Source organism: Acanthochromis polyacanthus, chromosome 10 (genome assembly GCF_021347895.1).
Source record: "Acanthochromis polyacanthus isolate Apoly-LR-REF ecotype Palm Island chromosome 10, KAUST_Apoly_ChrSc, whole genome shotgun sequence".
Taxonomy (NCBI): Eukaryota; Metazoa; Chordata; class Actinopteri; family Pomacentridae; genus Acanthochromis; species Acanthochromis polyacanthus.
Window position 1 is genome coordinate 16930549 of NC_067122.1, and position 22714 is coordinate 16953262.

The window sequence follows — 22714 nt, forward strand, 5'->3', positions numbered from 1 at the left end:
TTCCTTTTCTAAAACGGCGAAGAAGTCGCACCTTCCGCCTTTAGAGCGCCCTTTGGTTGTATTTTGTCCTGAAATTTGACAGAGAAAATAACAAAAAGCTCTCATAATCGCTCACGTCGAAGCTCCATAGCCTAGAGGTGGGTTTGATGTGACGCTTTAATGTTAAACGACCAAGCGATGTCTGTGGTTTTTGACGGGAGTCCGCTGAAAGCGATGCAGAGCCACAGTCACACAGCACAGACTGCTCTGAGGTGAGTACAGCGGGAGGAGGTGGCGGAGCGCAACACTGAAACTACATTTAGACTGGGGACTCAGGCACCACAGGCTTTCTACAATGTCTTAAAGTTAACTAGACAGAGAAGAAAGGCTCACAAGTTTGTGTGTTACTACACTGTTATTACAAACAGACAGCTCTAGTTGGAACTTAGCGCTTTAACCCTGTCGGTTTATGTTGTTAAAACACAACAGGCATATGGATGACAGATAGTTCCAGATGACAGATAGGAAATTGCAAAACTGTGTTGTCAAATTTTCGAAAACTTTGTAAGACATTACACTATACAGACTAAATGAGTAGTCAACACACATATTTTTGTATTATTATCTGATTCAAAACAACTTCAAATTGTGGCTAAAATGTGGTTGCAAAAATGCTTACTTGGACTCGGTTTTCATTATTTTCTTAGCTATTTAAAATTAAGAATTTGTTAATGATGCATTAATAATGAGAATAGTTTACAGTTTTCTGCCTTTTTCTGCTATTTTTTTTAACAAATTTCTTATCTTTTATAGTGTAAGATGTCGAAATAGTGAAAATGGCCTATGAGATGGCGGACAACGCTTTCTCTGACTTGAAATGTGAAGCATTTTTTGTTACTTTTTAAATTTTTAAACATACAAAAAAACAATTGTAAAACCTGTGGTGACAATTTTCAAGCTGGAAATGTTTTTTTTTTTTGCTTAGTTTTTTTAACTTAATAAATTATTAACTATTTAGTTGATTACCTAATTCCTGAGAACTCCTCAAGAATTCGGTATGGAACATATTTTGTTAATAAAGTATTGAGTGTAGCACAAATATATTTGACATTTTTCTATATATTTTTCTCCTTATGTATATGCATATTTTACAGCTGCAATAATCAGGAGACGTGTTTCTACATTCATCTCACAAATATTTTGCTAATAAATGAATAATTTCTGCAGTTTCAATCCTAAAATTTCAAACATTCTCTGGTCCTTGTTGTCATTTGTTGCGTTGCTTTATTTGTCGTGTGTCTGACATAAATGTATTAGAAAGTGAAATATTTTCTGGAACAACCGCACATTTTAAGGATGTCACTTGGTGCTTTTTTCACTGCTTTTTCTCACATTTCACTGACTGAATTATTTAAAAGAGAAAACATATCACAAATTATTTAACGACATAAATAATCATTAGTCAAAGCCCGAAAATGTGTTCTTCTCTTTCATGTTGGTAGCGACATATAAAAAGATCTTTATACCAGGTAGTCTGACAGAATCTTCTCACACACATTCAGACAGACAGCTTTTGTTTTTTATTCCTCATCATTTAAAGCTTGTGGATGCTAAACTTCTCCTCCTCCTTTAGCACCCAGGAACTGTCTCAGGAGATCAAGTCTTTCATCAGTGGCGTTGACACAGTCCAAGGCCGGAAGCTCAGTGTTCGAGAACACGCCCGCTGCGCGGTGCGGCTGCTACGCTCAGTCCCGGCGTGTCGAGGTGCAGTACTGGAGCATCTGAGGGGCGTGTACGATGAACATGTATCTGCCTTTCTGCACAACCTGGAGACAGAGGGTAATGCCAGCTCTGGAGTGAGCTCCAACCTGGAGGACATCATACAGGTGTGACTTCATAAAAACACAATACATTGTCTTGAAAATCAGCAAATGATATAGCATATTGAAAGATTTTTAATTACTTACTTATTTGTTATTATAAAGTAGAGCAAATGATTTCATTGGAAAATTGTTATTTCTCTTGTTTGTAGGAGGTTCATGGTGTGCTGTCAGAGTTTATCCGTCTGAACCCCAGAGCCTGGGCCCCTCTGGTGTCCACCTGGGCTGTGGACTTACTGGGTCAACTGAGCAGCAAACATGCCGGCCGCAGGGTGGCCCCCCATTCCTCCAGCCTCAATGAGCTGCTCCAGCTCTGGATGTCTTGTGCTGCCACTCGGTCCCTCATGGAGGCTTACTCCCAGTGTTTGGCAGCAATGCTGGCCTGGTGTCCTGATGCCTGTGTGGATGCGCTGCTGGATACTTCAGTTCAACACTCGCCGCATTTCGACTGGGTGGTGGCTCACATTGGGTCTGCCTTCCCGGGTACGATCATCAGCAGAGTGCTGGCTTGTGGACTGAAGGACTTCTGCTCTCATGGTGCTAAGGACCAAGGGCTACTAGTGATGGGAGTGGACAAAGGCAACAGAGTGCCCAAGATTGGATCAGTGGTGGGAATCCTTGGACATCTTGCAGCACACCACTCAGACAGCATCCGGAAGGAGCTGCTCAGAATGTTCCAGGAGAGTCTGAGCCCGTCAAGCCCTCTGTCTCCCACTTCATCCTCAACATCCTGGGAGAGTTCACCTCAGCTTCGTCGTGCTGCAGTACCATTTCTGCTGCAGCTGGCTGCGATGTCCCCAAACCTCTTTGGCGCTGTGTCTGCAGAGCTGGTGGAGCTGTTGCGGCCTCCAGTCCTGCTCCAGCTGCAGGCTCTGCTGCAGGGCCTCCCCAGAGAGGAACTGGATAACATGCTGGGGTTAGCTGTCCACCTCATTAGCCAGAGCCCATCAGGAGGAGCCCGGGTCCTCAGGTTTCTGGCAGACACAGCGACCCCAGCTTCAGTCATCATCTCTGGCCCAACCCCGTCACCGAACGAAGGAGTCAGAGAAGGTTGTGACCGCCTACTCCAGATGCTGCTCCTGCATCTCCACAAATTAGTTTTCAATCGCTCTGATGGAGCTGAAGTGAACGCCCATCACTCAGCTCCCTCTCAGCCTCAGAGGGTCATCCCCTTCCTGGAGGAGCTGCAGTCTCATGTAGCTCAGCTGTGTGCTGAGACACTGCGACTGGAGAGGAAGCGTCACCTCTGGCTGCACCAGCTGCTGTGTCTGCTGTCAGTGTATGGGGGTCCCAGCATTGCCACTGAGGCCCTCTGCCAGCTCCTCACACAGGCCCGCAACCCAGAGGAGTTGGCTCTGGCCTGGCAGCTTCACACCACGCTCTCCTCCTGCATGGCAGGTCTCATTCCTGCCGCTGTAGCCCGCTGTGTGGCCCAGATCCATACGCACACTCTGGGACCCCGACAACTGAGGCAGCTGCTGCTTAACCTGGCAGCAGCCATCCAGAGTCAGGATGAGGAGAGAAGAGGAGCAGCAGGTGCTCAGTCCTCCATGGCCATCCAGGTGGGCTCAGCAGTGTCAGGACACCTCCATGACTTTGGGCCGCTCCTTCTCCATGGAGACCCGGCTGTGTCTCACGCTGCAGTGCGCCTCCTGTCCTGCAGCCCGTTGCCTCGCACCTCCTCCCCAGCACACTTGCTCCTGCTGTCCCGTGCTGCTGTTACTTACTTCTTTCTGGCACTGAGGAGGAGAGGAGAGGCGGGGAAGGTGGGTAGAGACGGAGGGCAGGCAGGCGAGGCTGTGAACTGCTCAGTCCTGCTTCTGTCTCGTTTTGCAGCGTACTCTCCTCTTACTCTGAAGGCTGTACTCCAGCAGCTGGTTGAGGGAGCTTTGCATAAAGGCAATGCCGACCTGTTTGGAGGACAGATTGCAGACATGTCTGGTGCCCCTGTGCTTTCTCCATCTGTGGCCCCTGACTTGGGAGCGTCTTTGCTGGATATCAACTGTCGGTTTGGAACCACGGTTAATTTTTCTGGTAGTGTGTGGTCTGTGTTTCATGCAGGGGTGATTGGTAAGGGACTGAAGGTTCGTGGTGCCACACAGCTGCCTGATCCATCTGGGGTCATTCAGGTAAGATATGACAACTGTTGTTGAGAAGATTACCCGATTTACAGTTAAAGCTGTGTTCTAATTAGCTCATAAATAGTGTAGGTTATGAATGGAAAATTTGATTCTGTTACTTTAGCAACAACTGAAAATGAGCACACACTGTAGAAATTGTGTGTGTAAGTGAATTTGTATACATTTTGTGGTGGTGTGCTGCAGCAGTAAAGACTGAAAATGTTGCCATTTTTCTGTAGAACATCCAGACCTTACTGGCTGTTGTAGTCCAATGCTGCAGCTCCTCTGGTCTCAACGGCTCCATCAATAGCTCACGATCGCCGTCTGACCCCGACGAGCCGCCGCCCATCAACGCAGAGGCAGCCAAGGTTGTTGCAGTCACGCTGGTGGAAAACGTCTGTCCAGATGTGGCCAATGGGGAGCTCTCCTGGCCCCCAGAGGAACACGCCCGCACCACAGTGGAGCGAGACATCCACATTCGACGTTGCTTCGAGGCCCATCCAGTGCTCTTCCCTCTTCTTCAGGTGGTGGCAGCCGGACGCCCAGCTCTCTGCTACTGCTCTGCTGTGCTCAGAGGCCTCCTGGCCACTCTGCTGGCCCACTGGGAGGCGTCCCGTGAGGTGTCGTCCACAGACTCCCCGTGGCACCTCCAGGCCTCCTGCCTTCTGGTGTCCTGCATGGGAGAAGGTCAACTCCTGCCCCCTGTGCTGGCCAATGTCCACGAAGCCTTCCCCCACCTGACTCCCTTCGAGGTGAGGCTGCTGCTCCTGGCTGTGTGGGAGTACGTGAGGGGCAATGGACCCATGCCCCAGAAGTTTGTCTTCAGCTCAGAGAAGGGGCTCTTCTGCAGGGATTTCTCACGGGACGGTGACGTGGCAAGATACGTGGCACCGATTCACAGTGTCCTCCATAAAAACATCGACAGACTGGGACACCTGTGCTGGCGCTTCCAGCTCTGAGCAGTAGTGTCAGGCGAAGTGTGAAGAGCAGGTGACGAGCAAGAAATGCAGACTGCAAAACAGAGAGAATGCCGTGTTACATCGCTCCAAGAGAGGACTGCAAAAGGCTGTCGCTATAGTTCAGTTTCATACAAGTAGAGCTGTGTGCATGTGTATGTGTATACATTTTGTACCGTATTTTTAGACTTGATACGTTTCTATCTAGTTTCTGTGAGAAAGACAAGAAAAGGGCACACATGTAAAATATGTTAATACAGAACTGGCTCTACACAAAATGGAGCCTCAATGTGCCATTTTTGGTTGGAAAATACAAGTCGACTTTGCTTTGAACAGTTACTGATTGTTTTGTATAATTTCACATTGTTCAGATTCTGGAATTGTGGCTACAAACATGCTTTGCGTCTCTCAAAAAAACAGTTTGAACCACTTTACAAAATAAATCTCCATTTGTTCCCAGAAAGTAATTTGATTTTAGCGTCCTTGTCGATGCTAAAGTGCATCATCACAGGACACTTAAGGTCATTAAAGAGGTCATCATGAAGTCTTATTACACAGCAGGTCCTCCCAGGGAGTGGTTTCCGTTTTTGGTGACTTGATGATGTGAGTCAGCAAAATGCAATGTTTTAAAAAAAAAAATTGCACAACCAGTCAAAAGTTTGTACACACCTTCTCATTCAATGCTTTTTAATAATTTGTATTCTTTTCTACATTATAGATTAATACTGAAGATAACACTTTTTTTGTTTACAACATAAATCCATGTGTATTTTTTTTCTACAATGCAGAAAATAATTAAATAAAAACTATTGAATGAGAAGGTGTGTCCAAACATTTGACTGGTAGTGTATATTTGTATTTGAGTTTTATGTAACCAGGTAAGTCCTACTGAGGTTAGCATTCTGTTTTTCAAAGGAGCCCAGACCAGGACAGCAGCATTACAAGTTATAGGTAGGGAAGCTAGAATGAGCTAAAAACAAACACTATTATTAAAAGAACCAGTCACAGTGGATTTTACAGTTGTCTTGGAATCATTCAGTAGAGTTTCCTGTTTGTTGGAGACTGTTTTATTTGAATGCATTTTACAGGCGACAGAAGTAGTAGTCTATATTTTACAACAAAAAAGTACATTTTTTATTTTTTGGTAGTCTTGTTACCATTTAGAAAAACCTTCAGAACAGAAAAATGAAAACTCATGCACATTACAATGCGTTAGCCTTTATTTGCATTTACAGAGGCTTATATCAAGACGCTTCAGCACCACAATCAGATGCTTTAACAATTACTTTAGATCTGTTTCTGAGCCACCGTGACTTGTTTTCGCTTAAAATTAAAATGATGGTTGTGGGCATGTAACTTCATTTGACAAGACACATCGTTAGTGTGGTTGATCAATCAAAAAGTACAAAAAATATTCATCCTATTACACTGCCTTCCCGGTTGTTGATTAACCCCCTAAAAACTCAGTATAAAACCGATGCATTTAGAAGGTTTTCCCATTTTTTTTTCCTGTTTAATTTTTCATCTTTGTGAATTCTCAGATTTTTCTGTTCCTTTGACAATTTATTGCCACGTGAAGTCATGATGTAGATAGACTGAAAAATTTCTGGTGTTCACAGCTCATTTTACAACAACATTGGTTCAATTAGGCTGATTGGAAATCACAGGTGTTCTTAATTTTGTGTCATTGATTATGTTTTCCAACTTGTGCCTCAGTGATCACAGGTGTTTTCACTTTTGTTGCTGTGAATTTCTATTGTGGGGCCTGTATTTTCAGTATAGTCTTTATAAAGTATTCGTTTTTTCTGTTCATATGAGGGCATGCTCTACATGCCAAATTGTGAATATTGTAGTTACTGAGAAGTGATACAGATTTGAATCATCTGACATTTTATTAATATCACACAGGGGTGTAGTCTGTGTTAAACAGAGCGATAAATGCAGGATGTAAGCCATAGTTAATTACTGTGGATTGTCTTGAGTGTACACGTGTGTGCAGCGTTTTTGCATGGCATTGGCTGGAAATGGTTCCAGTGGAGCAAACCCAGGACAAATGTGTGCTCTTCACTGACTGGAGCCTGGAGATGACGTGTCCACGTCTGAGAGGAGAAATATCCAAGCCAAGTTCACAAACATCCTCCTCTTATCATTGATTAGATTTTAAGATTACGATTAGATTAAAAGAAAAAAAAACTCAGTAATGTAAATGTAATCTTGATAATTCGTAATATTTTCCTCCACTTTATAAAAATAAGGCAGTTAGTAAATAAATAAATTTTCTGTGCGTTGTTGAGGATCTTACTTTTAAACGATCTTTGTTGCGGAGTGAAAGGGGCGGAGCCAAGCGGCAGCATAATCAAGATGGCCACCTTCGCTGAAAGGTAAGACAAAGCAGTTCCGCTCTTTCATCGCCAATTTATCATCGATTTTAAGTTTAATATCTGTGCGTGAGAGGGCTCAGACTATCATTGTGAGTGTAAACTTAGTAAATCTGAAAGAAAGCCCAGTGGTTCGGGGTTTTACGACCCCAAGAGAGAATCGTACTGGAAAAGTCGAGATCTTCCCTCTACAATTGAATTAACGGCTTGACAGGCTGCCTGTGCCGCTGCTACCAAGGTTAGCTTTATATCTCCATCCAGAGAGGTAATTAGCGGTTCCGCTGCCGCCAGACTGTCTTTAATTAATCTGTGTGCAAAAGAACGACCGTTTAACTTCGTCAAAGTAATAACTGTTGCCTGTTTTCTATTGTATTTCCCTATAATCCGGAGTTAACATTAGCTAGCTCATGTTAGCTGGTACGTTAGCTAATACTGTCTCCTGGCGTCGGTCCAAACACATCAGCCGGATCTGACAGGAGGACGAGGACTCGAAATTAGTCCTTACATGCAGGTTTAGGGTTTTACGTGAAAAAAGGCTCTTGGGTGAGCTTTAAAATGATAGTATGAACACTGCAGCTGCAGCAGGATGTGGAAACGGGAAACGGCTGAGCTGCGTGTGCCATTTTCTGGCGTTGCCTTTCATTTGAGGACATGTTTTACCATTACAGAGATCAAGGTCCGGCTGTGTGATGTTAAATCCGCCTACCCGCCGTGTACTGCTGTAGTTTGGCAGAGTAATTGGTTAGCTATTGATTTGCAGAGGGATTCTGGAAATCTTCAGATATTGGGTCAAGATATCTGAAGTAGATCTTATCTTAGATTTCAACCTGATAATTGGACCATTTTCAAATGCAAAATGAATTTAAAATGTGACACTCTACAAAGCAATGTCATCCCACTTCCTTTCTATGCTTAGACCATGAGAATTATTCTGATTATACTTCTCTTCTGGGAGGGAGGTTTGGATGTGTCAGAGAGGAGGATGTTGAGGAAACTACTCAGTATTATAGACAATACCTCTTATCCACTGGTGTCACATCAAAGCAGCTTTAGCTGTTCTAAGAGCACCGCCACAGAAGGTCTTTTCTACTAGTGGCCATAAAACAGTATGACTCCTCCCCCTTCTATGGAAAGGACAGCAGTAATATTACAATACTATCAGTGTTGTTATGCAATCCTGATCCTCTGTTGTATGTTCATTATCGCTTCTGGTATACATCAGTTAGCTGTAAAGCATTTATTGACGGTGTGCAAGCAATATTGCATCTTGTTTATTGTTTTTACTAATATGTCATACTTGAATCTCATTGCTGTTCTATTAGGCACTGCATTTACTCTCATGTTATGCTGTTTTTCTCTGAGCTATATCTTTCCTTTGGGATTTCTGAAGTTCTGCCATATTCTTCAGATTTTCCTTTTTCCTTGTGACATTTTTTTTTTTTTTTGCAAACTGCTGAGTTGCACCAGGGTTACCAGTAATTTAGACGAGTTGTTCTATAAATAGCCCAGGAGAAGAGATACAGCGGCTGTGAAGTTCCTTACCGTTATACCCCACAAAAATAACTTAGAATAATCAGAGCAAACTTCTGTCTATGTTACTGACCAACCATTTAATTGCCTAAGATGCCCAGGCCTAACGATACCACTGTTGCTGAGTGCATTATTTTAGAGAGACAAGTGGTGGTGACTCAAAATGTCTTACGTTGCAGTCCTCTCTCTGGTTTTCTTTGTAGGATGGTGCCTGTCTTGGTGCTCTGGCTGGCTGTGTGCCTCACTGGGACCTGGGCTGTGGACAGGGGCAACTTCAAGACCTGTGATCAGAGTTCCTTCTGCAAGTGAGTGCAAGATAGAAAAATAACACTATTCCTCATTTACAGTTAGTGTTTCCAAAGCAAAGCAGACGGTTACAAATTTGTAACTTTTTGTCCACTCTGGGGGTTAAATTTTAAACAGGCGTCAGCGAGCATTGAAGCCTGGCGAGTCTCCTTATCGAGCCCTGCTGGAGACCATGGAGCTGACCAACACCAGACTCACTCTGCAGCTCATCAATGACAACAACAAGGTAGCTCATGCAAAAAAAGCAGTTCATATGGGGGCAAATTTGGTTTCCTGTGGTATCCAGCACATAACTCTCCTAAAATCCTCACTCAATGTACTAACTGTATAGTCAACATACCCTATTGAATATTATTATTATTATTAAGCCCATTTCCAAAAATTGCCACTCTTCATATGCTTCAATTCTCATCACAACCAGATCATCTTGGTATGAAATCGCCTAATATGGCAAACTATGTACAGTCCTTAAAAATGTGGCCCTTGGCTGAACCCATTTACTGACTACGATGGTGTTTATGAGGAAATACGGTGAGGTTCAAAGAAAAGAATAATACAATAAGGTTAGCTCTCCTCCTCTCCCTCTGTGTTTTGCTCTCAGGTGCGTCTGCTCCTCGAACTCTACCGTCTCCAGGGAAACATAACGAGGGTGAAGATTAATGAGCTGAAGCCCCTGAAACCTCGCTATGAGGTCCCAGATGTGCTGATAAGGGAGCCGCCTACTGAGCCGTGAGTGTCCCTTGACAGTTTTTGACTGGGCTGGTGTGCGTAGGTAGGGTTTTGATATTAGAGTCCAACTGAAAAGGCAACAATGAGAAACATTGGTAATAGAGATACTCCTTACATGTTTTGTTTAAATAGACAGAGTAGCATAAAAGAGTAATTAATAACATCAACCTACCCAAGACATTTTCATATGTCACAGTAAGAGGAGGTGTAAAAGAATCAAGCTTTCTTACGCAGGTAGGTCAAAATATCTGCTGTGACAAAGGTCTATAGAGTAAAGAAGTGACACATGCACAGATCTGTAGTTTGGCCATTAATGCTGAAGTGAAGAAGAACATCTACATATTCCACTGTAGGTAGAGATGTGTACCCACAGTGTCTAACAGCACTATAAATGTGGCAGAAATGTGAAAACTGATACTCTGAATGCGTATTTTTCCTGTGAAATGAAAGAGCCCACTTGGAAAAACAGATAATAGTCGACTATTTCTTTCCAGCCTTGAAATCTGGATTTAGTTGGGGAAACCTACTGTATTTATAAATGTGGAGCAGGATAAAAAAGTATGGACCTTTTGAGGGAGATGATACATGATCATTCCACAAACAATAAAGGCAATCAGTCTATGTGACCTAATTTGACAGAAATGTATGTGTTTTGCAGTAATTTAAAACTTTTGATAAACAAAAATGCCATTTCCTTCAACGCTGGGGATTTTCCAATGGCGCTGGCAAAAATGTCTTTATGGGGCCAGCAAAATTTCCTCTAAGCAGAATTAAACTCTGAGCTCCTGTTAAACCCTCCTTGTTTCTGTGTCTCTCCTTCCTCTCTCTGCCTCAGCCTCTCTCTCCTGTCTCAGGACGAGAACGGGGTGGTGTTGTCCCTGGGGTCGGAGTCCCAGAGGGTCATCATCAGCGCCCGGCCCTTCCGACTGGACATCATGGAAGGAAGCGACGTGCTGATGTCGCTGAACTCACGTGGTCTGCTGACCTTTGAGCACCTGAGGATGCGCAAGGACACGTGAGAAAACCGCGCATGCACACACGTTTCCGAATACCAGCCTTCTCTTTTAATCCACGTCCTCACTCAGTGGATGATTTCTATTTTTGTTCCCATGATATGGTTTGTTTTTTGAGTATTGTCTCTGACTCGTTGTTCTGTCCTCTTCTCCCTATCATCCTAGTTTCTCCTATAAAGTAACTAGCACAGTGGCTAGCGTGTGGGATAATATCAAGAGGGTATTCTCTAGGTAAAGACCCTTAAGATTTGTAAGTGTGTATTCTGTTCCTTGTGCCAATGCTGCCAATAGTGAAATAAAACGAAGGGAGTCCCATCACACCAAGTACTGTATTTACCTTCAAATAAATGTGACTGAGAGCGAGAGGGTGTGGATGAGCGCATGGTGGTGTTTGATTCAATCTAGCGCTAAGGGGGTCGGTCCAGCTCTGAATATTTTTTGATAGATTGATTTTTTTTTTTTTTCCTTTTTTACAATTTTTATTAAACAAATAAAAACATAACTGATCATCAGAAAACACTGGAGGATTTTCCTGTAGGGTAGCTGTAGCAATGATTTTCACTCTTCACTAATGTTTTGTCAGATCAGCACGTGATTAACTAAATCATGCACTGAGTTGTCACAGCAGCAGCTCGTCTGATGAACTGATCTAACACTGCAACTGCATGACTGACTGGATTTCTTGACCAGATCTGCTAAATGTAAAAACAAATGCTTAGTTTATGCTGCAGCAGTTGGAAAAATAATGCTGGTTCGCACTGGATTCAGATGTGAATATAAGCGCTTTAGTTCTATCTACGCACAAATGTATTTTGTCTCCCTCCAGTTTAGGTTTCAGGCAGCTCCCAAACCCAGCAGCAACATCTCTCTTTGTGGTTATACTCGTAGTTTTGCATTTTGTCGGCGTAAGGTACAGCGCTACTTGGTCACCACTGCCTTCTACATGTGTGTTACTGCCAAAATTTGACTGCAGTTCAAGGCGCATGTGAAGGTTTTTCACCTGGATTACACCTTAGTATATGTTGGATCCACTGGGTACAACTTGGTTCTTTAAGGAGCCTTGTAGTTGCTACATACTGCAGCCTCTAGAGCTCCTGTCCCATAATGCCTAGCTTGAAATAGCCACAAGGCAGGGAGTTGCTCATTCCCTTTTGTCATTAAAGTCATTCAAGACCCAGTAGATCATCGGTTAGTTGTCAGTGTGGAGTCAAGGAAGCGATCACCAACCTCCCCGTTTGTGTCCTTTTTCCTTTGTTCATAGTTTAATTATCCCCCCCCCCCCATATATTGCCACTCATCACAAGATGGCATGAGCTTGTCAAAGTGACACATCTTTCTTTTTGCTCTATCCCCTCCTCACCCCCTCTGTCCGTCGTTTGTGCCGCTGAGCAGTCAGGCAGACCCAGAGGCTGACAAGAAAGAGGAGACTGACCCGGCAAACCAGGCCGAGGTACTACACAATAAAATACTTACTTTTGCTCTTGCCTCTTGCTCTGTATGGAAACACACATTTTGTACACTCAGCCGGGATCTTTTGTTGTGTGTTACTTGACATGGCTGTGTTCCCTGTTTGCCTGTCAGACAACCAAAGAAGAGGAAGAGAAAGTAGAAGACGGGATGTGGGAGGAAATGTTTAAATCGCACTCAGACAGCAAACCTAATGGTAAGTCCTGCTTATATATTTAGTTATAGGTCATTTTAGCCTGTATTTTTATATGTGCACTGGTGATATTGCGTCCCTTTAACTGGTCAGTGGATGTTTTTGCCCCTTAGGTCCATCTGCTATTAGTTTAGACTTCTCATTGCCGGGAGTGGAGCACGTCTATGGCATCCCAGAACACGCAGACACCCTACGCCTCAAAACAACAGAGTGAGTCCAACCACAGGTCACAGTTAACGCATAAAATGGCTTTGAATTCACACAGAGCCTGACCTTTCCTCCACATTGCACAGATGTTATGCATGTGTATGTTTGTGTGTTCCAGGAATGGAGATCCGTATCGGCTCTATAACCTGGATGTCTTCCAGTATGAGTTATATAACCCAATGGCCTTGTATGGGGCTGTCCCAGTTATGTTGGCCCACAACACCCAGCGGACCACAGGTATCTTCTGGCTCAATGCTGCAGAAACCTGGGTAGACATCAGCTCCAACACAGCTGGAAAGGTATGTTGTTTCTGTCCCACCAAAGCAGCCAGGACTCTTTAGTTGGTTTTTGACTGCAGGTACTTAATTCCAGTCTTAGTTGTTGGGCCATGGTGAGCATCTGCTGCACAAAATCACCTGCTTTTCTTTTGTCTCTCTTCAGACTGTGTTTGGGAAAATGCTGGATTATGTTCAGGGCTCCAGTGAGACACCCCAGACAGATGTGCGTTGGATCTCTGAGAGTGGCATCATCGATGTCTTCCTAATGCTGGGACCAACTCCCAAAGAAGTCTTCTCTCAGTATGCCTCTCTTACAGGTAGGAAGTGGAGGAATGGCCACTTTAATGAACCCTATTTCCCAGGTTTTCTCAGGACTCGGAGAGTAGCGCTGTGAGCCTCTTCGGCTATCTCACTCGCTGAAATTTCTCGTAGTTTAGGTTGGATGCAGAAGTACCACTTACCTCCTTGTAATGTGTTCTGAATAGAAAATCTTAATTTCATAAATGACAGGAAATGTGTTAAAAACAGAAATGCATTGGTTTATTTTGTGACTGGTTACATTTAGATCTTTAAGTGTGTAATTAAAACGGAGGCAAGCCAAAACAAACTGTTCTAGCCTGCCAAAGACAGATTTTCCTAAATGACTTTAATGCTAAATAGCAGCCCACTCTCTGAAATCATATTTTTTATGAAGGTGCTGTAGTGTACTTAAGAGATCGTCACTGACTTATGTTCATCTGCAGACTGAGATATTTAATGACTTTGAGCTTGAAGGTAATTATGAATTTAATTAATATATGATCTATGGTGGTACAATGCAGGAGTTGTTAAGCCTGGGGAGAATCTCTGTCAGTTCATCATGGAATTACCAAAGCTAGAGGCAGCATCAGCTTAACCTGACCTTGAATTATTATTTTTTTTATCAGGTTTAGTATTAATCCTAAGCCTCATACCAGTTAAATGATCAGCTTTTGACTGACCTGCTTGTGTTGTCCATCAGGCACCCAGTCCTTCCCTCCCTTGGCCTCCCTGGGCTACCACCAGTGCCGCTGGAACTACAATGACCAGGAAGACGTGCAGTCAGTGGATGCAGGCTTCGATGAGCACGACATCCCCTACGACTTCATCTGGCTTGATATCGAGCACACGGATGGGAAGCGCTACTTCACCTGGGATCCTCACAAGTTTGCAACACCAAAGGAGATGCTGCAGGGTCTCAAGGACAAGAAGCGCAAGGTACTGATGAAAAATAATCCATCATTATACTGTTCTAGCACACAGTGTTAGCTTCCTCAGCTTCTGTGCTATCTTGCCAGAAGTTCTCCAGTGTCTCCTCTGCTGTTTCACATCTCACTTTCTGTAAAATCTGAGTAAATTAATACTAACTGCCTTCTTTAATTGCTTTTCTTAATAAAGTTGGTGGCCATTGTGGACCCTCATATCAAAATAGATAGCAACTACAAGATCCATAATGAAATCCGCTCCCGGGGTTTCTATGTCAAGAATAAAGATGGAGGAGACTACGAGGGTTGGTGCTGGCCTGGTAAGAGACTGACAACTCTACATCAGACACCAAAAATCTATACTAAATGCATTTAAAAATGTACTTTGTGAACTTGCGTGTCACTGAAAAACAATATTTCTCAATCTCCTTCTGTCGTTCCTCCTCCTCTTTGGGCTGGATGGTGAATATTAGGTAGTGCCGGCTATCCAGACTTCTTCCGTGCAGACATGAGGGCCTGGTGGGCCAGCATGTTCGCCTACGATAAGTATGAGGTGAGTCTCAAGGAAACAGTCACTTACTTCTAACTACATATACAAGTGAAGTACTGAAGATTTAGCATGTCAGCTCTGCAGCTTTCCTATGCCCGATCCTCTTTAAAAACTATAGTCAGGCTTATCTTTAAGGTTAAATGCAGTCTGTATGTTTTTCAGGGATCCATGGAGAACATGTACACATGGAACGACATGAATGAGCCGTCTGTCTTTAATGGGCCAGAGGTCACCATGCACAAGGACGCAGTGCACGGAGCGTGGGAGAACCGTGACGTACACAACCTGTATGGTTTGTACGTGGTGAGTGCACATTGTTTGACCACAACTAACTGACAAAGTGTTAGTGTGATAGAGTTAAAATAATGAATGTATCCACCAAAATATGTGACTTTGTAGAATCCCTTTAATAGCTGACTTTTTAAAGTGTTTTTCTCTTTATGATCTATAGCAAATGGCCACAGCAGATGGTTTGACTCAGAGGTCTGGAGGCGTTGAGCGACCATTTGTCCTGAGCAGGGCTTTCTTTGCTGGCTCACAGCGCTACGGTGAGCACAAGTCTGCTAATGTAGACGTGGCGTCACACACTGAACGACTTTTGCTGTTTGCATTTGGTGTTATCCTGAAATACTGCCATGACTTCTATCACCTTAAATAAGAATACAAACGCATTGCTGGGCAGTTGTTAATGACATATTGTATAAATATGCAGAAGAACAGTCCATCATAGCGATACAGAAGGTAACAAAACTTGTGAACACAGTTTTTAAGAACCCTCTTCAGACTTGAACTCCAAACCTGACAAGACCTGAGATCTTTCTTTGACTTTTGTCCTACAGCAGACACGTCTTGCGTTACTGTAAGCAGCAGGCAACCTGTAACTCTAATACATTTTTAATTTTGTTGCTCTGAAAATGCATAATCATGTCGGTAATTTATCATAAATGGATGATGAGGATGGCATAAAATAAATGATTACTTAAGAGCTTACAATTGATTTTACATTCAGAGGCCAGACAAAGCTGCACTTTCTTTGTCCAGTCTGAGCTGTGAACGTGCTTCATATAATTGTTTGTCCAGCTGAGATGCACGTCCAAGACTGCAGAATACAAAATACTGTATGTTGAGGGTCCTGTCCTGTTTCAAGTCAAGTAGTGTCAATTTCTTGTCAAACTTTATCGTAGTAATGTGCTCGCCACTAGTACGATAACGACATTTCACTAAAGCTTACTGTTAAGAGTACATTGCATGATAAGGTATGGAAATGAGTATTGTATTGGTAAAGTTTTAGTGCAGGGTCTTCAATTGTAAAGTATGTTTTTGTGTTTGTAGGTGCTGTGTGGACAGGAGATAATGCTGCTGAGTGGGACCACCTGAAGATCTCTATCCCCATGTGTCTGAGTCTGGGCCTGGTTGGAATGTCTTTCTGTGGCGGTGAGTGGAACCTCTTTAGTTAGTTTATTTCTGGTCAGCAGAAAATTACAAGTTTTGGGGTCGTTTTTTAAATCGTCTTGTTAATCACTGTTTTGTAATTCTGAAGAGCTTTTACGGTGATTTAATTCAGATGCTATCCTCACTATGTGGAAGTCAGCTGTTTTTTGTTTTTTTGCCACAAAGTTACACATACCTTTTGATCTAGCAATAAAGTAGGACTGTGATGCTGCAATGCCTTTGGAAAATTTTTTTTTTTAAATCAGTAATCTGAAAATAATTTGACTTGGACCAGCGTCTTCTTGCCTGTGGTGTTTTGTAGTGTTGTCATGGAAATGTGCATGAGGTTGCCATGGTGAGAGTTCAGATTTTCTGATTAAATTAGCCGCAGTTAAATTTAACTGTCATGTTTTCTCACGTACTGTTCAGAGTATTTTGCTTATGTTCCTGAGCACATTAGGTGTTTTATGTAATTGCAGTTTTATCAGCTTTATTTAACACAAAAGTTCCAGTTTCACCCATAAGCTCCAGAAATGGAATGATCTCAAGAGGTTTGTTGTTTCTGGCTGTGTTTTCCCAAAGAGGTGCAGAGGCTATAAAAGGCTGTAAGCAGCACAGGCTTCACTAACATTTCTCCTCCTTCTGCCTCATAGCTGACATTGGCGGCTTTTTCAAGACTCCGAGCACTGAGCTGCTGGTGCGTTGGTACCAGACGGGGGCTTACCAGCCTTTCTTTAGGGCCCATGCCCACCTGGACACGCCTCGTCGTGAGCCCTGGCTGTTTGGTCCAGAAAACACTGCACTGATCCGTGAAGCTATTCGCCAGCGCTACGCACTCCTGCCCTACTGGTACCAGCAGTTCTACCACGCACACCGCACTGGAGACCCCATCATGAGGTGAGGACAGGGCAGGAGGCATCTTTTTTTAATCTTACATTTTATCTTACCACAACAGAACTACCAGTTACAAATAGGGATGTCCCAGTCCCATTTGTTTTGCCCCCAATTCACTCGGAGTCATTTAATCTGTTCTGTCTACTAATACCAATCTGATACCATTTTCCTAGATACTGCACACTATAAATATCTTAAAGTTATTAAAATCAATCATGCTTCTCAACTGAATTTCTGCACAATGTATTTAGAGCATTGTAGGCGTTTAGCTAGCAATGGGCACCATGACAGTTATTTCTATAACGTTTAATGTCCTCAGCCAGAGCTACTATGCTTTAATAATGTGTCCTGGTACAAAAAATTGTAAACTTGACCAAGCATCTGCTAACAAGTTATGATGTGTGTATTATTATAGAGAAATGGAAAGTCAAAACACTGTAGCTAATCTACATTTTAATTGTCCAATTATTAATCACATCAAAGTGCACAAAGACACAGTGTATTGCTAGGTTGAATTTACTGCAGATTTTGATAATACGGTGAAATGTGCATCTGTCTGTTGCAGACCACTGTGGGTGGAGTATCCGCAGGATCCTGCTACTTTTGCCGTGGATGACGAGTACTTGATTGGTGAGACAACATCTAAAAAGTGACAAGATCTCCTCACGGTTTTAGTTAGAAGTGTTACTGTTAGCAGTGAATCAGCTGACTGTGCAGCTCTGCTTGGCCTTACAGAGCTTTACACTGAGTTTCAGGTCATTTTTTTGGTTGCCTGCCCCCATAGCCTTACTGTTTGGGTTCACTTTCACCTTTTCCATGGCCTCGTTTTTGGCCCCAGCAGGCGGCTTGAAGCTCTTAAAACCCACTGTACACTACCATCTTCTCAGTTAGCGGACAGAAATGGTGACTAACTGGTGACTGTTGGTGACAAGTTGGCTACTGTACCAAACATGTACTGGCATGTTTACTGTTCCAACATAGAGGGTGGGATATGTTACTGATTTGCACACAGTTTACTTCTGCTGTCACCAGATGGCCAAAAATATGAGACTGCAGGGTATTTAAAATGATCAGTGTCTGATGGTCACAGTTGTTGATCAAATAAATGCTGTGGCTCTAATCTGTTTTCCATTGCGTCAGTCAAGATATACTGACAGTCAGTAGAAACTTTGAGGTAGAAATGTACGCAGAATTCTACTTGTAGGGGGGTTGTAATTATTCATTGTGAATTCACTGATGATCTAGTGCCCTGGTAGTTGAGATAATGATGAGTTGTCATTTTGTCATGATTCATTGCACATGGGTTGGTCATCTTTGCAAAAGTGAACCAAATACACACCAAGCAATACTCAGTGAGTATTTGCACAATTTGAGAATGGGTTTTGAAGGCCTATATAAAGGCCCAAAAAAGGCCACCATTGTTAGTCCAGTGAACAGCATCATGCCGCGTCTATCACATGAACAACGTCTCCGTCCACTGGGTATGGTGGAGGCCGCTTTGAGCTACAGTGATGTAGCCAGGCGTATGGGCTGTTCCCAGCCCACAATCAGAAGCCTGGTCCAAAGCATGCGCCGACGGATTGCTGCCTGCATGGAAGCAAATGGAGGCCATACTCGGTATTGACTGTTGTGACTTTGTGTTTGGCAGGTGCCGTTTTCTTTTGTGAAATTCTTTATTTTTAAATCATTCTTTTAACTTTAGATTTTTGTTTCTGTATGCCAATATGCTAAACAAATGATTCATATGAAGAAAATCCAGTTTCGGGCTTCAAAATAAAAATTCTGTTGAAAAATATGGTCTCAAAGTTTTTAATGACTGTCAGTGTACATGAGGACAAACTAAAATGAGAGCTTTAATTCAGCTGTTCCAGAAAGGCAGACATGTACTGAAATGATCAGTTCCCCTGATGTTCTTTAACTCTGCTGCAGGGCGAGACTTGCTGGTGCACCCAGTTACTGAGGAGGGAGCCAGGGGACTCACCGCCTACCTGCCTGGTAAAGATGAGGTAAGAGAAAGGCTTTAACTCATGCTAAATTTATTTTCAGTGTCTTTGGGTAGGTCTTAGCTTAACCTGTGTGTGTGTGTTCTCAGGTCTGGTTTGACGTCCACACCTTCCAGAAGCACAACGGGGCTCAGAACCTGTACATCCCTGTCACCATGAGCTCTGTAAGACTCACACAAAAATGTAGACATTGCGAGGCTAATGATGGATAGAAGAACATGTTGTTAATATTCTCTCATGTTTCATCATGATTTCAGACCTCTTCACATTCTTTGTCACCATTTCAGTTTTGTTTTAATATGGAGCCTTGTGTTTTCAGATTCCTGTTTTCCAGCGCGGTGGATCCATCATTCCCAGGAAGGTTCGAGTTCGCAGATCCTCCGAATGCATGGAGCACGACCCCTACACTCTATATGTGGCTCTGAACCTCCAGGTAACTGAGCTGCTCATTCTCTGCTGGCAGTTGAATCTGTGATCAGCTGCCGCTCTGGTATGTTAAACGGGAAGTGTTATTGTCATTACTCAAGTTTGGACCTTTTGTCTGACAGAGAACTGCAGAGGGGGAGCTCTACATAGACGACGGCCACACTTTTAACTACGAAAGGAAGGAATTCATCCACAGGAGACTGTCATTCGCCAAGAACATCCTCTCTTCTGTGTGAGTGACTCATTATTTCCTGGACCTCTTTGTGCTAAAAATGAAGTCTGGTAGGCTCTCGAATACAACATCTGAAGACATTTAAAATGAAGCAGAAAAAAGTTTGGCTGTTCTGTAGCTTTTTTTTTTTTAAATTGTTTTAGCTGTTGTTGGTTAAATATTTGATCCCTGTCTCTGTGTGGTCCACAGTAACCTCGCTCCTGATGCCCAGTTTACTACTCGCTCCTGGATTGAACGCGTTGTCATACTGGGAGCCAGTAAACCCAGCAAGGTTACGCTTAAGACTGCCGGTGAGTGTTTTGCATTCCTTGCATGTGATGTAGACTCATCACTGGTTCCATGCTATATGCTGGCAAACTAAATACTTTAAGTGTTCCAGCAATATGTTTTAAGAGTTTCATGGTGAAAGCACATCACACGCGTACAGTAGGGAAAAAATCATCAGTACTATAAAGTTAAATTTATTCAAAGCCAGTCATGTATGTTTTGTTTAAATTAAAGATGCTATTACTTCTATGCTCCTCCTTTTGTTAGCTTTTATGTTCTTCTTTATGATAGAGAATTGCACTTTAGATATACACCGGACATGCAGGTGTAAACTGGAGCGCCACTGATTATTCTGAAGAAAAGACCCTTTTGGAGAGTAAATTTAAAGGAGTTAGACTTTTTTTTTTTTCTCGTCAAAGCAAGGAATGTTCAGGTAGAAGTGATTTCATTTTGTCCAAATTCATCATGTCAGTGAGTGAGCATACACAATCCCTCAGTGTTATTAATTCCACCTGTGCATTTCTTGCTTAAATAAGTCAAATATCTTTATCCTGATATTGAACCACAGAGAATTGAGTGCTAGCATTTTCGCTTGTATTTACTTGCAGACGGTTTCTAAAGTTGGTTGTTTTCAAACTCTGATCCATTCAAATGTTGCTTTTATGATTTTTAACAGGTAAGCATCCCATTTTAAAAGACATTGTGTTACGCTACGCATGATTATGGAGCCTGTGAAGCCACAAACCTTTTCCTGGGATGAGATTCACTGACCTTGTTTCCTATATTCTTTGTGCAGATGGACAAGACAGCCAGCTGGAATTCGATTTTGATGCCTCCATGTCTGTTCTGACGCTCCGCAAGCCCGGCATGAACGCAGGGGCAGACTGGACTGTGATGCTTCAGTAACCACGGCGACAGGCGAGGAGGGAGCAGGAGGGTGAAATTACTGAACGGGAGGGGAGGGGGGAGAGGAGGGAACAAACACGAGGCGCTAATTCCCAAGATTAACTGAAACAGTACACCATGATAGCTAAAATGGAGAATAACGAAAACACAACACAGTAATGACACATAGTTTTCATATACACACACACACACACACACTTGGTTTTCCATCCGGTCAGCTTCAGAAGAAAGGTCGCTGTGGCGGTTTGTTAGCCATTTAAAATGAAGGTTCACATTCAAAGCTCCATCTGCTGCTGATCCCCTCTTTCTGTTTCTGACTTGATACTCCATAAAAATTAATTCCATCCCTCTTATAAGCACTTACATCAGCTCATAGCTTGGCCTCTTTCAATTGTGCCACATTTCATACCTAGGAAGGGTTCGCCATCAGTCTTCTCTGGTTCTGCACTAACTTTTATCCAATGCTTCCCAATTTTCCTGTCTCCACAAAAAGTAAAGAAACATTTCAATCTTACCAGTCCTGGGCAGTTCATTCTTATTCTGCCTTTCCCTGAATTCCTCAGTAATGAATTTGTGTGCATTGAAATGATTCATCATTATGTCTTCACATTGGAAGTGATCAGGTCGTTCAACTGCTGCACAAAGAGGGGATTTTCAGCTGTTGTTTTGAACAAACTTGGCAATGAGAATCACTTCAGGGGATTGAACCACTGACAGTTTGTGGATCATCCTGTTGACGTGCTTTCTTTGTTTTATCAAGTTATTTTTCCATCATTGTTTACTAGATTATTTTAATGCACTTGAGTAAGAAATTAAAAGTTGTTTAGATTTTCATGTGTTACTAGCTATCAGGACAATCCAGGATTTCCACTGTCGTTTGCATCGTAATGAACAGGTCCGCTCTAATCCTTGAGGTCTTTTCCTTCCAAATATCCTTAGAAGGCTTTCGAACCTGTACAAACATCTGTCCTAAATGTACGCTGACACTCAAATGATCTTTTTTGGAGACTTGTGTCCTGACTAGTCTAATCATCTAACTTTTTTAGGGGGTTTTGTTCTGTGAGTTTGTCTTGATTGTTTTTATGATCATAAATGTACATGTTGCTGCATTTTTGTTGGTGATGGCTTGAACTGGTGGGAATGGAAGTGAAGGATCGGACTTCAGCTGTCAATCAACATTATCAGATGTACTTTAAAAGATGAGACCAAGTGAAAATAAAATTGACCAAATGTGAAATAAATACCTGGTTTTGATTGAATCAAGACAGATCTTAATGAGAGACTTTCTTTATATATATGTTTTTTTTTTGAAGAGTGGGGATGCATTCATATCTGCTTGGGTCGGCTTCGTATTACTGGTGGATTATCACTTTAAAGTAGCTGGTTATACTATTATATGCAACATTTTAAGGAAATCAAAGCACAAATCTGTATTTTCAGCTTTTATTTAACCTTTCAAAACAACATGCTGTAAATACACACTAATCATAAATCCACTATTAGGAAGTGTGCACGTTTGTCCTCAAACAGCAAGCCTATTAACTTAGTGTCATTGCAGATTTGTAGTTTTAACCCTGCAAGTCCCCACATTTGCAGGGTTAAAATAGGCAAATTTCGTATGTCACTTTTAGTTATGATTAAAAAAAATAATCTGTTATTTAATAAAACACATTTACATAGTCAGTCGGTCCTACAGTTAAGACTTAATGCTGTTGGATGATATTTTGTAGGGCGTTTTCACGTCCT

The 22714-nt window shown here is 42.6% G+C and overlaps 2 protein-coding genes across 3 annotated transcripts; both read left to right on the forward strand.

Annotated features, from left to right (window-relative positions):
- Nucleotides 1–5268, forward strand: ints5 (integrator complex subunit 5). The gene is made up of 4 exons (XM_022203264.2): nt 1–251; nt 1613–1865; nt 2012–3988; nt 4219–5268. Exons 1-4 carry the CDS (start codon nt 160–162, stop codon nt 4936–4938), a joined length of 3042 nt encoding a protein of 1013 aa, XP_022058956.1. The 5' UTR covers nt 1–159; the 3' UTR covers nt 4939–5268.
- A 1960-nt stretch (nt 5269–7228) lies between these two features.
- On the forward strand, nt 7229–22209 carry ganabb (glucosidase II alpha subunit b). Of its 2 annotated transcripts, XM_022203261.2 has the most exons (25): nt 7229–7316; nt 9047–9148; nt 9267–9375; nt 9751–9878; nt 10714–10893; nt 11057–11122; nt 12284–12341; nt 12473–12554; nt 12665–12761; nt 12877–13057; nt 13200–13353; nt 14037–14272; nt 14453–14579; nt 14733–14812; nt 14972–15112; nt 15261–15357; nt 16142–16243; nt 16894–17137; nt 17700–17764; nt 19064–19140; nt 19227–19301; nt 19457–19570; nt 19686–19795; nt 19985–20085; nt 20859–22209. In XM_022203261.2, exons 1-25 carry the CDS (start codon nt 7297–7299, stop codon nt 20966–20968), a joined length of 2856 nt encoding a protein of 951 aa, XP_022058953.2. In that variant the 5' UTR covers nt 7229–7296; the 3' UTR covers nt 20969–22209. The 2 variants fall into 2 exon arrangements, with proteins under 2 accessions (XP_022058953.2, XP_022058954.2); XM_022203262.2 differs by lacking the exon at nt 11057–11122 and having other exon boundaries at nt 7230–7316.
- Nucleotides 22210–22714: the final 505 nt, after the last annotated feature.